General features: G+C 36.3%; 1 protein-coding gene across 1 annotated transcript in view; it reads left to right on the forward strand.

Moving 5' to 3' along the window:
- Positions 1-15,203, forward strand: part of ARHGAP42 (Rho GTPase activating protein 42) — a 116,589-nt gene that overhangs the window by 78,957 nt on the left and 22,429 nt on the right. Inside the window, exons 9-15 of the mRNA XM_009999413.1 lie at positions 3,717-3,817; positions 5,925-6,034; positions 8,896-8,974; positions 9,994-10,033; positions 12,000-12,062; positions 13,757-13,831; positions 14,512-14,596. Of these exons, the coding sequence (XP_009997715.1) occupies positions 3,717-3,817; positions 5,925-6,034; positions 8,896-8,974; positions 9,994-10,033; positions 12,000-12,062; positions 13,757-13,831; positions 14,512-14,596 (553 nt within the window). The remainder of the gene's footprint in view (positions 1-3,716; positions 3,818-5,924; positions 6,035-8,895; positions 8,975-9,993; positions 10,034-11,999; positions 12,063-13,756; positions 13,832-14,511; positions 14,597-15,203) is intronic.

Below are 15,203 nucleotides of genomic sequence, written 5' to 3' on the forward strand. Positions count from 1 at the left end.
GCAGAAGCTGCAAGCTCCCAGAATGCTGACTTGTTTCTGCCTGCCAAACCTTTCTGTCTCCTATAGTTTTGCTGCCTGAACAGGGCCTATATTCACAAGCAGGATCAACTTTCACCATTTACCAGAGATCTCCACTGACCCATCTGCCTTAAGAGTAAAACACAATGGAAAACAAAGATGTAAGAAGAAAAGTCATCCAAATATAGTCTGTCAGCTTAAAAATAGCTGCAAGCCTATCCTATGTTTCATTCACTACATGAGACATGAGAATGAAGTGTTGAACTAAATGAAGGAATAAAACTAATGTTGTTGTGTCTGAAATGACTTTGAAGAGCTTAGCAACACATCGTGTTAGGAATGAAAACAGAACCAGGAAATAAGTGAAAAGTCATGTGAGATAATTCAAAACTGTACATCACCTGAAATGTCAGCAGCCACTCTTAACCAGTGTAGAAAACTAAGCCAAACTAGCTGCATTAGGCAGGATCATGCAAAACCCTGGGCCTGATTTCTCAATCTAAAAATAAATAGAAGGCATCTGAATATAGAATTCTGGTGTCAGACTTGACCCCAATCGACCTCAGTTTTGAGGATATCTTCCTTATTGCTCCTCTTTTAGATGATAACTCAAGAGTCTACATGGAGTTACAGATAACTGATTTTCTGCATAACATCATTAAATTAATCGTTATTCTGTATGTAAGCTAAAAGAAATAAAGATTAATGATCATCATAGTTAACCTCAGCCACTTTTACCCTCAGCAGCACTGAAAGTTTTAAGAAAACTGTCTATTTTTTAATTGTGTAATAATAAAAGAAACCTGTGTGAAGTGGAAATTACACTGAGCCCTGCTAATGGGGGTGGGAGAAAAGGAGTGAAGCATTGGGCACATGCTGTGCTTCATTAAACAGTGAGAGGACAACTTGACATCGTCTCACTGAAAAGAAGTTCGTTCATTAGTTTATTCTGGAGTAAGAGTAGCAAGATCAGTAATCTCTGTGTCAGTGGGGAAGGTACTAGTTGTGTATTTCCTTGTCCTGCAGTGTTACTTTCCAATAATCATCATCCCATAGGCTCATGTAAATTTTTTGACAACTGAGTTAAATACTAGCTATTTTTGAGAGTAAAACTAAATACTAAAAAGTATGTATTTATTAGTGCTATGCATGGTGGTGAATATTTCTATTTTTTTTAAATGGCAGTAGACTATGAATTCTTTTTGGATGGTCTTGAGTAACTTGAAATTCCAGTGTAGGTTTCTAGCTACAATTTTTACTGAAAAACAGGTTGCTCCTTAAACTCATCCAAAACTGCTTTGATAATTCTTATCCTTCTTACATAGGCTAAAAAAGTTAATGAAATGGCATCTAATGAAAAATTGCTTTAGCATTATTATAGATATTGTTTTGTTAAGTGAAACTAAGTAACAAGAGGAGCTGAACAGCAAACTTCTGAGACTCATTACCCAGCTGACTTGTTAATTCATGACATTACTTTCCTGCATAACATAGGCATTGGGAGAACTTTCTCCAATTCAGCATTACAGACTATGTGAATTTCCTCAGCTACATTTGTGGATTGCCAGACATCTGACTTATATGACCAATGCAGTCTCTTGTACATCCACAACCTTTGTAGAAGGCTACATTTGGAGGGCAAAGTCATTGTATGTATAGGAAAACTACTAGGTTTGGTTTTAACAGCTTCAGTTTTTATTTACCTGTTTAATTTATTTTTTTTTAAAAAAAGAACACAAATCCATTAAAACACTTTTTTTAAACTCAGAGCTCTTTCATTTTAAAATGAATTAAAAGGTCCAGATGCACTGTACTTTGAAAAATCAGTATAATATTTATCTCATTAGAAATCCCATGGAAATGAATTGGAAAATCACATATCCATTGAAAATGTAATCTAATCCTTTCCAATTCTGACTTTACACAGTATTTACAATACACCATTAGATATATATGTGTTTTATTTTGGAACCTGCATTTGTAATGGCTCTGCAGGGAAGGACCATGTTCGAATGCCAGGATCTGAAGAATAATGCTGTCCAAAAGAAAAAAAAGACTTCCTTCTCAGTATCTCTTCACACATAACTACTGTGTTTGGTCTCTGTGACTGAGTAACGAGAAGCTGTGTCAATGATAGTACAAAAAATGGGTCTATACTCTGCCACTGAGATCAACTTGCCCAGAACATCCCACCCTCTATGCTAAATTTCCTATTCTCAAAAATCCAGAAGCTTTGTCCAAGTTCCCTGTTGACTGTGTGTTACCTATTGATTGTGAATGCTGCCAACGCTGTTTTATTAACCAGTGCAGTTATAGCCATAGTGTTCTGGCTCAAGGGGGAGCAGTCACACGGCAAAACCTGAGTTATCCTGTCCACTGTGGCACACTAGCCCTCCAGATTTATCTGTAAGAAACTCGGGAGCTTATCTTCTTCTCTGTGCTACAGTAAACAAATTTATTTTTTTTTTCCTCAGAAAAATTGTGGGACATCTTGGCTGTACTTCTAGGTTGAGAGAATTATGGAAATGGTGGGAGGATTTACTCCATGTCCTCACAGCAAAGAAAACGTAATGAATACCTGTATCTAAGCTAGGTTAGTGGCCAGACTTTAAAATACCATTGAACTTAAGCTCAAGCGGGTTTTGTGTTTAGATTAGTGAATAAAGTTTCACAGCAGTGCCTCAGCAAAGCTCTGGGTAATCAAGGAGGAAAAAACATCTCATCATCTGCATCAGAAATCCTAGACTTTCAGTAGGTTAAAGAAGTAGTGCAGTGTGAGCTCTCTGTGATAAAGCATACATACATCCCTTGGGAATCCCTGTACATTGCATGTATGGCTGTTTGACTCAAAGACTAATAAATCCCTAAGTACATTATACTTTGGTCTTGTGAGTGTGTGCAGTTGTCAGTCTGGGGCCACGTCAGTTGTGCACCACTGTTACAGCCACCTCTTCCCCAGCAGGAGCCCTTCCAAGGCATAAAAGGCCAATGTTTCTGACTGAAGGCACCATCTCAGCTGTCCGGCATTTTACCCTTCATGTCTAAACCACTGTTGTTTTAGAGTCCACTCTTCCTTTCCTTCCTTTCCTTTTCCATAATGAAGTTACTCTCCAGTGTTCAACTGTCTTAGATTGAATCTGTCTCTGAGCCAGTGCCATTTTACCCACTCCCTTAAGGAAACAGGTGGAAGAATATTGTTCCAGTGATACTACAAAAAGCATTTGTTACCTGGTCAAAACCAAAAATCTGAAAGCACTCTGACTTAATTACTTTGTCCAATTTTTGGATCTAATACCAGACTTAAAAGTTTCCCTCAGAGAAGGGGTGTCATACAGAATCCTAGTGCTTCACTGGAGTTGATAAAAATATTCAGTCTTCAGATAAAATCTTTCCTAGGCAGAAAAATCCTCAGGATCCTGCCTGTCTCTTGCCTATTTAACCTGGCAAAATTCTGTCACCCATCCAGTTGCCAAAGAATATCGGTCTGCTGGAATTTTGTTGGGCAACCTCATCAAGCTGCGATATTTGAAAATTATACCTGAGCAACATGTTCACATTAAAAAATTAAGGGAGATTTTTGTTTTCTAGGCTCCATGTGGATGCTTTTATGTTTCATTTCTCTACTCTATCCAACTCCAACTAAAATAGCAATAAAATGCTGAAATAATTATTTCTAATATCATCTCTCTTTAATCTAGGACCTCTTGGATTTACATGGGTGAAACACTACTGCACTTACGATAAAGGAACAAAAACATTTACAATGAGTATAGCTGAAACAAAATCTGGCGGAAAAGTGGTGAGTTGCACATGAATTAATGCATGCATGAATTGTATATTCTGTCTTTTATATAAGTCATTTTGGAGCTGTTAAAAGAAAAAAAAAAAGTAAACAAACCAGGAGGGTGTTTTCATATATGAAATGCATGCCATATAGAATAGATACATATTAACATAAAAATATTTCTTGTAACAGATATATAAACTACATATTTAATAAATTCCCTAATATGATGGTTGCAAATGCATAGGAAATCAATCACATTTGAAAAGAATCGTAGAATGGAAGAGGTTTGGAAAGGAGCTCTGGAAATTGACTAGTTTAATCTCCATACTCTATGCAAGGTTGACCAGATCAGGTCAGTGAGGCCTGTGTCTAATCAGGTTTTAGACACCTCCAAGGTTGGAGACCCCATAACCTCTGTGGACAACCAGTTTCAGTCTTTGACTCCCATAAAAAAGCTTTTTCTCAAGTTCATATAAAATTACCTGTATTTCAATTTGTGCCCATTTCTTATTGCCCTGTCACTGGGTACCACTGAGAAGAATCTGACTTGGTTCTTTTTACTGTTTTCCATGTATTTATAGATAAATCACTGATATGATTCCCCTTCTTCAGGCTGAACAGGCCCAGCTCTCTCAGCCTTTCCTTGTATGATAGATGCTCCAAGTCCTTAATCACTTTGCTAGCCCTTAGCTGGACTTGCACTTAGTTAGACATCACTGTCTCCTGTGATGGTGACCCCAGTGCTGGAGACAGAAGTCCAGATGTGTCTCACCAGTGCTGAACAGAGGGGAAGGATCATCTCCCTTCATGTGCTGCCAATGTTCTTGCCTCATGGAGCCCAGGAGTTTGTTGGGCTTCTTTGCTGCAAGAGCACATTTCTGGCTCGTAGTCAACTTGTTGCCCATGAGGACCTGCACATCCTTTTCTGCCAAGCCATTTTCCATCCCTTCAGTCCCAACCTGTCCTGGTACCTGGGTTTATGCCTGTTCATGGTTAGCAATGCCGACCCCAGTGTTGCTACCCTTTGGACACTAGTAGTGACTGGCTGCAGCTGGACTTCTGCCGTGAGCTCAGCAGTCTGGCCAGCTTTCAGTCCACCTCTCCATCTACTTAACTAGCCTGTACTTCACCAGTTTGGGTATGAGGATGTGGTATGGAACATCCTACTACAGTAGGATATGTCAAAAGCCTGGCTCAAGTAAAGATAAATGTTTTTTTTGTTCTTCCATCATCCACTGAACATTGTAAAAGGCTATCAAGTTGCTCCTGCATGATTTCCCCTTCTTTAAATCCATACTTCCATTACTTCCAGTCACCTTTCTGTCTTTCTGTATGTCTAGAAAAGCTTTCCACTTCATCATCGTCCCATGGATCAAGGTGATGGAGACTAGCCTCTAGTTCCCCACAGGATGAGAGGAAATGACCCCAAGTTTTGCCAGGGGAGGTTTATACTATACTATAAAGTACTGGAACAGGCTGCCCAGGGAAGTGGTTGAGTCACTATCCCTGAAGTTCTTTAAAAGACACGTAGTTGTGGCACTTGGGGACATAGTTTAGTGGCGCACTTGGCAGTGTCAGGTTTATGGTTGGACTGGAGGATCTTAAAAGGTCTTTTCCAACCTAAATTATTATATACTTTATCCTTCTTCCTGCTCTTCTTGAATGTAGGCAGAAGTGACATTTGTTTACTCGCATTCATCAGAAGCTCCTCTTATTTTGTTACCCTTTCCAACCTTATATAGAGTGGCCTCACAATGGTGGTAGCCAGAACTAGGGGTTGGTAGCTTTATTCTATTTTCTACATGTCAGAGTTGACAGAGTTATATAGTATTAATTCTAACATGTGACAGACAATAATTTTATGTATGCAGATGTTTGTAAAGTTTTGAATTCAGGGAGTGTTCTGAAATGTAATTATTAGATAACAAATATGTGACAGAAAGCTATCAACTGTAGTCTTGCTTTACATACAGAGATTCTGTTGTATATGTTCTGAAATAATGTTAATCCCTATCTTAAGGCATATTCTTTGGACTGTTTCTACAGTTATATTTAATATGTGATGTCAAGGTATATTAGCATACTGCATGTGTTAATTTTACATTGTTTTCTTTTATAGAATGGCCTTGTTACAAGCTCGCCAGAAATATTCAAGCTAAAATCTTGCATCAGAAGAAAGACAGATTCAATTGACAAACGTTTCTGTTTTGATATTGAAGTATTTGAGAGGTTTGATTTTTTTTTTCGTTGTTTAACAAATTGAAAATAGTCGAAAATAGAATCACTTGCAATATGTAATAATTGATCCTGTAACAGGGACACGTATTTCTCAATATGCTTTCATCCAGACAAACTATGCATCCAAGACTTACTAGTTTTTTGTTCAAGCTTCTTTTTCTACCAAAATTTACTACCTTGTATTATGTGTTGTCTAAATTACATTGTGTTTGCATGCAGATACAAGATGGATTCATGTAGCAGAACTGACTTCCCTCTTTTAGGAATAGATCATAAATATTTTTAGAAATACTTACTAATAGCATATTCTGTACCAATCTATATATCTTTAAAAAAACGTATGATAACACATCATTTTTTTTAAAATTACTTCTACCATTTTTTGTTTCACTTATTCCGGGATATTATAGAAATAGGCAAAAACAGCTTTTCTGTATTTGAAGTATATATACACAATACTTTAAAAGAAGAGTATTTGTTCCATGTTTGGAAAAACAGATAAAGATTTACATTATTTTCTCCCTTGAAATATGATAAACAGACGGATTTTTGTAGTCATTCTCTTTAAAATACTTTAGGATTCTTGCTGCCATTTTACATTCCATTCAGAACGACCGTATTTACATTATAACTTTGAGGCTACTTTGGTGCTTTCAGTTATTTTCTAAAATAGACTTTTGAGTGAGTTCAGGTTTAAGAAACAGAAATGTGGTATGAACAAATGTTGGGACTAATTGATTTTTTGAAAGCCCTTAAGCTTGAATTGTCAGGTTGAGTTTGAAATTGGTAGTTGTTTCTTTACAAGTAGAATTGTATTTATTAGACACATCTGTTGCAGTACCACTGTAACATGTTCCCAAGTGAGTGCTGTCCCTTCTCTCTTACTCTGCTAGAACATCCGCAGTTCAACAAAACTGCACAGAACAACTAGTTCCATCTGCAGTTCTTCAAGTTCTCATCAGAGAGGCATTTTTTACATATTATTTTATTCCTTTGAGACATTTTGATAGATTACAAATGTGCATTGCCTGTAAATTAAAGACATTCTGAAAACTCAGATGATCGAAAGGGAAGTAGAGTATAAAGTTATTTGGTCATTTCATGGGTGCATAGAAGGTTCATTTTTCCAATTGATTTGGTATGCAGCAGGGAAGCAGTGAATTTTTGTTCAAGTCAGCTGAAGAGATAAATTGACAAGAAATACCTAGAAATATTTGGTGGCCGTTCATATACAAGGGCAACATTAATCTTTTCTGAATGTCATGTTAAGAGAGAGAAGATGCAGTAGTCTTTACTGATGTCAGTAATGACTAGGAATATGAGCAAGTTCATGTAAATATAAACATGGTGCTGGAACACACAGGATTCAAAAGACTGTGATAATGATTACACTTGAAATAATTTTTAATTCAGGACTTAATATTGTTTACTTGGAGTATAATGTTGAACATCACCTGCCAAGTATAGAAAACTTTGAACGTAATTGACATTAGTAAAAGATGTTTCCTTAGTAATGTGAGGGTATAACTTGTAATCACAAAAGAACTCTTTCTTAAAAATGTACAGCTACACCAGTCTTCAAAATTCTGTTGCAAGATTTCATGGGTAACTTCTGTTTCCAATCACCTTATCCCACAGAGCTAATTCTCTCCTTGCCTTATTGTATGAAAATTGTATGAAATGTTACATGTAGTAATATTTTATTCAAACATTAGAAACCCATGCAGACTGATACGCACATCTCATTTCATGAAAGAGCCATATTAACTGAAAGAAACCCTTGTGAACAACTAATAGAGAACACACACTGCCAGCCCATCTAATTGACATCATTAATTTAAAATTTGCTTAGGTGTTTTTCACACCTAGATTAAGTTCAGACTTCCTGTAAAAATTATGCTGCAGGTAGTACTATCTTGTATGTACTGGAACTATATAAAAAGGTAACATCAAAGATTGTTTTTTACCTTGAATGTAATTTTAATTTCTGAGAAATTACCAACTATTTCATTAGTTCAAACATGGTAGAGCTGGCGTGGGCTTTTTTTTTTCCTTTTTTTTAGGAAACTGCTAATATTTTGGGATTATACCCTTAGATATTTCAGTGTTAAAACATGCTATACAGTGACTGCAGACTTCACCAACCAATTAAATCAGAAACTAAAGCTAAAGGCAGGTATCACCAATCTTGAACTAAAATGTCACTCACGACATTTCTGTTCTTTCTGTATGTGCTGACCCAGGCACTATGAGTACAAAACCAATTTCCCAAATTAAATATTAAGCAGTAGTCAATGTGTTTTATATCTCCATACTTGAGATATTATCTCAAAGAACTCTTTTGAGGCAAGTGTTTTAGGGCACATTTCTTTTTGCCAGCTTTGGATACCTATTTTGTATGAAGACTTTTAGAAAAGTACCTCTTTCTTTACATTTGCTATGAAAGCAAAACAGATAATCATCTCAGGCATAGACATATTTACTAAGGTTGAACTAATGTATCTTGCGCTTAAGTTTTCCAACCTAAACATCCCCCTGCTGAAAAATGGGATCCTGTTTGCAGGTGTATAACTCATCTTGCAATATGGAGGTGCCTAATATCTATTAGAGGGTTGTAGCACTTATTGCTAGGCATCTAAAACTGTGTGTTGCATTACCAAACTTTTTTAAAAATAGACCTGGTTTTGAATCTAGCCCATAGTTACTATGTTAGGTCAGAAGTAATCAGCTTTCTTTAGCTTCTCTCTGTCTTTAGTGTCTTCACTTCATGTCATTATGCTTTTGGATTCTGCCTTTGGATGTTGTTTGAGAAAAATAAATTGATAACCAGTGTATGTGCATGTTTTTGACAGACCTGGAATCATCACACTACAAGCTTTTTCAGAATCCAACCGAAAACTTTGGCTGGAAGCTATGGATGGAAAGGAACCAGTAAGGATAGTTTTTAATTTTCTTTCCTTTTTACAGTTTTATGGGACACGTCTTAAAGAAAGAAGCTATTATGCATTTCAGATACTGTGTTACAGTAGAGGCAAATAAAGTCCTATTTTTTGTGAGGTATATTGTGTATACACAGTGAAGATAGGTACAAAGTAGAAAGCAGAACTAGTAGTGAATTTAAGCCTTCATTTATCTATTACTGTTTCATCACCTAGGATATTTAATGTTTAAGTAATAAGATAGCGTATTGTCTAATAGGATTCATGGTTCAAATGACATTTGTAAAGTGTTAGTTTCTGCAGTGATAAAGACAAACTGTCTTTTGGGCTGTGTCATGGAGTAAACAATTAGCACCATCTTGAAAAGGCACTGCAGAGGGCATAAAAATGTGTTGAAAGCTACTAAGAGACAGGCTTGTCTGAGCTGTCTTCCCACTATTACTCTGTTCTTAGAATAGTCACTGAATGAGGATAATCCAGACCTGTGTCCAAGGGGGAAAAAATGGTTGATCAGTTTTAGAGAAAGAGAACTGTTTTCACAAGCTTCTTGCTTGACTGAAACAGTACAGAAATTAAATCAGTAGTTGCATTGAAATTTAAGCCATTTGGAGACAGCAAATCTGACTTCTAACTCATTTTAGGTGCCTATACATTCAATGCTAATAAATTTTTAGTCAATCTAGAATCTCAAGGCTGACCTGAATAGGCACATCCCACTGGCCTTCTGCCTTCTCCCCAGAGGTGAAGATGATCAGATGAGTAAAACTGTGAACACAACAAAAACAGTGGATTGTTACCCTCTCCAACTGCCCATATCCTAGCACAGGGCTGATAACCTGGGTGAGTGCTCAGGGGTAAATGTCAAGAGCAGGTGGAAGGCAAGGTTGCCTTTCTCCTAGCAGCAAGCTAATACACAGCATGTTGCTGCTAGCTTAAGAAATACCAACAAACCTGGTGATAAAGAATTTAAAGCACAAACATTGATCTGTTATCATTTTGGATTTTTTACAGATCTACACGTTGCCAGCCATTATTAGCAAGAAGGAAGAAAGTAAGTTATTTATTTACATAGAGTTACCAAATATTGCCAGATTTCTGTAATGTCGTGGTTTCTAGATATGTGTCTGAGAGCGAGATTAATTATTATATGTTTTTCTTCTATTGCAATGAAATAAATGTTTGCTGGACTACATGATTGGGTTACAGGAAGCATATCCTAAGCTCTGCAAACTGAGAAAGTCTTAAAAAAATTATTGGCTCCAAAACTACAATATATTTAACAAATCTGTAAGAAGTCTCCATCAGTAGTCTGTATATCTAAATATAATACATGCCACTGTGTTGAAATAATATCCCTATATAGGATCATAGAATCATTTAGGTTGAAAAAGACTTGTAAGATCATTGAGTCCAACTATAAACCTAACATTGTCAAGTCCTGCTAAACCACATCCCTAAGTGCCACATCTACATGTCTTTTAAAGACCTCCAAGGAGCATAACTGAGCCACTTTGCCGCAGCCTGTTCCAATGCTTGATAATCCTTTCAGTGAAGTAATTTTTCCTGGTATCCAGTCTAAACCTCCTCTGACAAAACTTGGGGCCATTTCCTCTAGTCTTATCACTTGTTACTTAGAAGAGGAGACCAACACCCCCTGCGCTCCAACCTCCTTTCAGGTAGTTGTAGAGAGTGGTGAGGTCTCCCTTCAGCCTCCTTTTCTCCAGGCTAGACATCCCCAGTTCCCTTAGATGTTCATCATAAGGCTTGTTCTCCAGACCCTTCACAAGCTTCATTGCCCTTCTCTGGACATGCTCCAACACCTCAATGTCTTCCTTGTAGTGAGGGGTCTAGACTGAACAAAACACCCAAGGTGCAGCCTCACCAATGCCAAGTACAGGGGGAGAATTACATCCCCCCTCCTGCTGGCCACACTGTTCCTGAGACAAGCTAGGATGCCATTGGCCTTTTTGGCCTCCTGGGCACACTGCTGGCTCATGTTCAACTAGCTGTCAGACAACACCCCCAGATCCTCTTCCTCTGGGCAGCTCTCCAGGAACTCTTCCCGAAGCCCGTATCTTTGCATGGGGTTATGACCCAAGTGCAAGTCTTGATACTTGGCCTTTTTGAATCTCTTACAACTGGCCTTAGCTCATGACATCTTTTTGATTTTAGGTTTATATGCAGCAATTACACATACACTGACTAATAAAATGAGTATATCTAAAGATACTGTAAGATTTATGTCTGTAATTGTATTAACATTATTATTAACACATACAGGTTATTGACATTATATTAAGACAAATACATTAAAAGAGTTTAGCTATAAATGTGGGTGTATGTATCTTGGGGAGAGAGAGATGTGTCTCAGATATGGACATATATCTTCACAGGAGGTATATCTGAATCTGGAAATAAAAAATTTAAGCCGCTACATCAGTTTTTTATATGATGGTGTTTATTTTCATGCTGACAAATATGCAGCTTTAAGATCTTCTTTATTTAGCTAATTAGAGCAGTGAGCACTGAAGATACAAAAATTAATGAGAACCATTCACTTGAAATAAGCGTGACAATTAAAATTAATAGCAAAGATTGTTTTTTACCATTTTATGAGCAGTTATGTGCATATGCAAGGAATAAAGAATGTTGTACTAAAACCAATAATTATATTCTGTTCATGATGTAGGTGTGAACTCTTAAAAGCATTTTCCTTAGCAGAGGGAAAGGAGTAAAGAAATCTTCTTTTAAAACAAAAGCTTTCAGCTCTGTGTTTAGGGAGCTACTGATTTCTGGGAAAGACAGTAGAATATTCTGCTCCTAGTGATACACTAATGATTAGAAGACTGGATTTTGAGTTCTAAGGATATATCTACAAAAATACTATTAGGGAATAAGTATCAAAATCTCATGGATAGATGTGTACCTTCTTGACTAACATGTGAATGTAGCTAAACATGGAAATTTTGTGTATTGACAAGTTAGAAAATAATTAACATTTTTTCTTTCTTTTATAGTGTTCTTAAATGAAGCAGGTTTCAACTTTGTGAGGAAATGTATTCATGCTGTAGAAACAAGAGGTGTGTATTAAGTCACAAATTATGTATTAAATTATTATGAGTGTTTTTTCTCAAATATTACTTTGATCAATTCTACATGTTTTACAGCTGTGCTTTGGCTTGTGTGCATTCTTTTCTTTATACTTTTAATATACTATTTGTGTGTTTTAAACTTAAAACTGTTGCCACAAGTTCTGACAACAGTTCTTAATATATCATTTAAGTGGGTTTTTTAAAACATTTTCTATAATTTTATGTTGTTTAGACAGCTTAATACACAGTGGCAAACATCTTCAGCCTGTATGCACCAATTTGTGCTTTCTCCTGGTAAAACTGTAGGGAGCCTCAGCTCCTAGCTCTCATTTCTGGTGTGAAATCTGAAGATCAAAAGTGGCATGAGTACTCTCTGTTGTAACATTGTTTTTGCACAGCATAACTCCTATAATTTTATCCACTTATTTTACATATGGTTTTGGAAATGTTTAGAAACCCTTTTTTGTGTAGAAAGAAAATAATAATCACTCTGATAATAAGGTGATATCATGCAACTCACAGCAAGTTTTTATTTGTCTCCTTTCAAATGAAGAGGTATGGCTGTATCATCTGCCATAAAAAGAGGTAACCTTTCCATTTCCATGCACTAAACTGCCAGAGTGCAACCAACTCTGTTCTAACTCAAAATCTGTATGGTCTCTCTGTGCAACATTGAGCTCAACATGAATTCAGTTTCTCAGGTGACAGTGTTATGTAGGTTTTGAGTCACTGCAGACTCAGAGCTTGCTGGTTTTTGGCAGGGGGAGGGAGTAAAGATGGAGGCTTCAAAGCAAAGCAGCTAGATTGTCTCTAAGTGAGATCATATTTTGAATGTTATTTTCAAAGGAAAAGTGGACAATTTTTAAATGGTAAGACCTGAAGTGGAGAGAAGGGGAGACTTTTAACTCCTGCTCATTTTAAAAGGCAGTTAAAAACTGTAAAATTATTGTAACTGGAATCCTGAAATACCGCATTGTGAATGTCACACTTCGGAATTTATTTGTTATTAGTATCCATGCTTTTATAAAAAACAAACTGTCACAGAGCAGCAGGGCCCAGAAGGGACCTCTGGAGATCATCTAGTCCAACCCCCCTGCTAAATAAAGCATGTTCACCTAGATCAGATTGCACAGGATTCAGCTGAAACTTATGGGTAAATTGGGACTTCTGTGTGCCTGTTTTGCACAGGGATCCATGCATAACGTACACATTCTCAACTGCAGTGTTGCAGCAGTATGTGTTTTTATTTTGTGTACAATCATAATTTTTCCCCTAAATGTCAATCAGATATTAATTGGAAGAGGTGATGGTCTAAGCAAAAATAGATGCGTTGTAATTCCACTGAAGTCTAGTGAAGAAAAATGTGTTGACATGAAACATGTTCTAAAACTGCTTTCAAGTCTCATTTTTCACTTTACTTAGCCATCTTCCTGTTGTTTGCTCACATGGGTGATTTCTATGCAAAAGGGTTCAGTTGTACACTACGGTGTGGATTCAGTGGAATGCATTTGTTGACATTCCAGAAGATAATTCAATAGGGTAAAGCAGTACTTAATAATGTCATTGTACAATTTTCCATAAATACATTAAGATGTTTTGAAAACATACCCTTAGCATGCAGCAGCATATATTGATATGAATATATTTTCACTATTTTCATTGTACTTGTTTTCCCAATATAGGAATTACAATCCTGGGACTGTACAGAATAGGTGGTGTAAACTCCAAGGTGCAAAAGCTGATGAATACTGTATTTTGTAAGTACCTGAAGTGAACCTTTGTCAGTGTGCAGCATGTGTGCTGTGGTCCCTTTTGCCTTAAATGCTATGCTCAGAAGAGTGTATCATAATATTGACAATTTTGTATGTGCATTCACTGCCCCTAAATTGAGTTTGCAGTCTTAAAATGAGTGATCCATCTAACTAGATCCTTGTGTGTATTAATATTCAATTTATGCATTCAGTCATTGATATACATGAGCAAAGTCCTGATAAAATTTCTTCTTTGAGCTTTAAAGCTCTGTTGGTATTTATTTAGTGTATTTCAGAAGTGTTCCAAGGCTTAGTTCTGTAACACAGCATAGCTAAGTTAAATAGACAATTGTTCTAGTCTGTCACTTTTCTTGCTAATTTGGTTCTCTGATGCCTGTATATGAATGTCTAAGCCAAATATATTCATAATTCCAGGCAGACTTCGGCTTACTTTTTACTTTGATACAGTGTGTATCGTTAATTCTTACATGTACTAAACATGAGTGCTAAATTCTTTTTTTTTAATGCTTTGGCAGAGATTAAAAGTTTCAAATAGATCACATTGGTAGTTAATGTCTGATAGGTAATCACATCAACTAAATGACCAATCTATTATCTTCCCATTTGCTTTTCTAGTTAGTGTGTTAGTCAGACTATAATAAAATTATAATTCAAATTTCTACCAGCCCCTAAATCTCCTCCTGATATGGATATTGATATGGAACTTTGGGACAATAAAACAATAACAAGTGGACTAAAAAACTACCTCAGGTAAGTCTGGTCCTACACAGATCTCAATATTCTTTTTCTGGCCCATTAATCTTTTGCTTATTAATATCATATTACATTTCTTGTATCCATTAATGTGGTAATAATTGAGTATATTATTATCTTGCTTAATATCCCTGTGAATATCTGTAATAATAAATCTAAAATGGGTCACACACTTTCTGCCTTATTAAGATAGTCATGCCTTCTATATATAGATCTAAATTCACCCGAATTTAAGTAATTGCATGTTTTTATTTAAAATCTTTTCCCTTAAACCACAAAGCATGTTGTGTTCAGTCTGTCTTTTCTGAATACCTCTAAGCTTTGCACCATGACGTTTCATGGCATCATTGTTGGAGCAGAATTAAAATCTCTGAAAAACCATAGTTTTTTATCCTGGGCTCCTGGTGTCTTCACAAACACAATATCCCTTCCAGGGTATCATTTTCTCTTAATTTTTTTTCTAATAAGAGACAGAATTTTGAAAAATTATGAGACTTGCGAGATAACTCTTTTTTGGGTCTAAGTATATTAACAGTCAAAAGAAACATTTAAAAAAAAAGCTTTAAACCCAAATGATGGTTGTTCGATGCTTGCTAAAAATCTA

This window comes from Chaetura pelagica, unplaced genomic scaffold (assembly GCF_000747805.2).
Source record: "Chaetura pelagica isolate M959 unplaced genomic scaffold, ChaPel_1.0 scaffold85, whole genome shotgun sequence".
NCBI classification, from domain to species: domain Eukaryota; kingdom Metazoa; phylum Chordata; class Aves; order Apodiformes; family Apodidae; genus Chaetura; species Chaetura pelagica.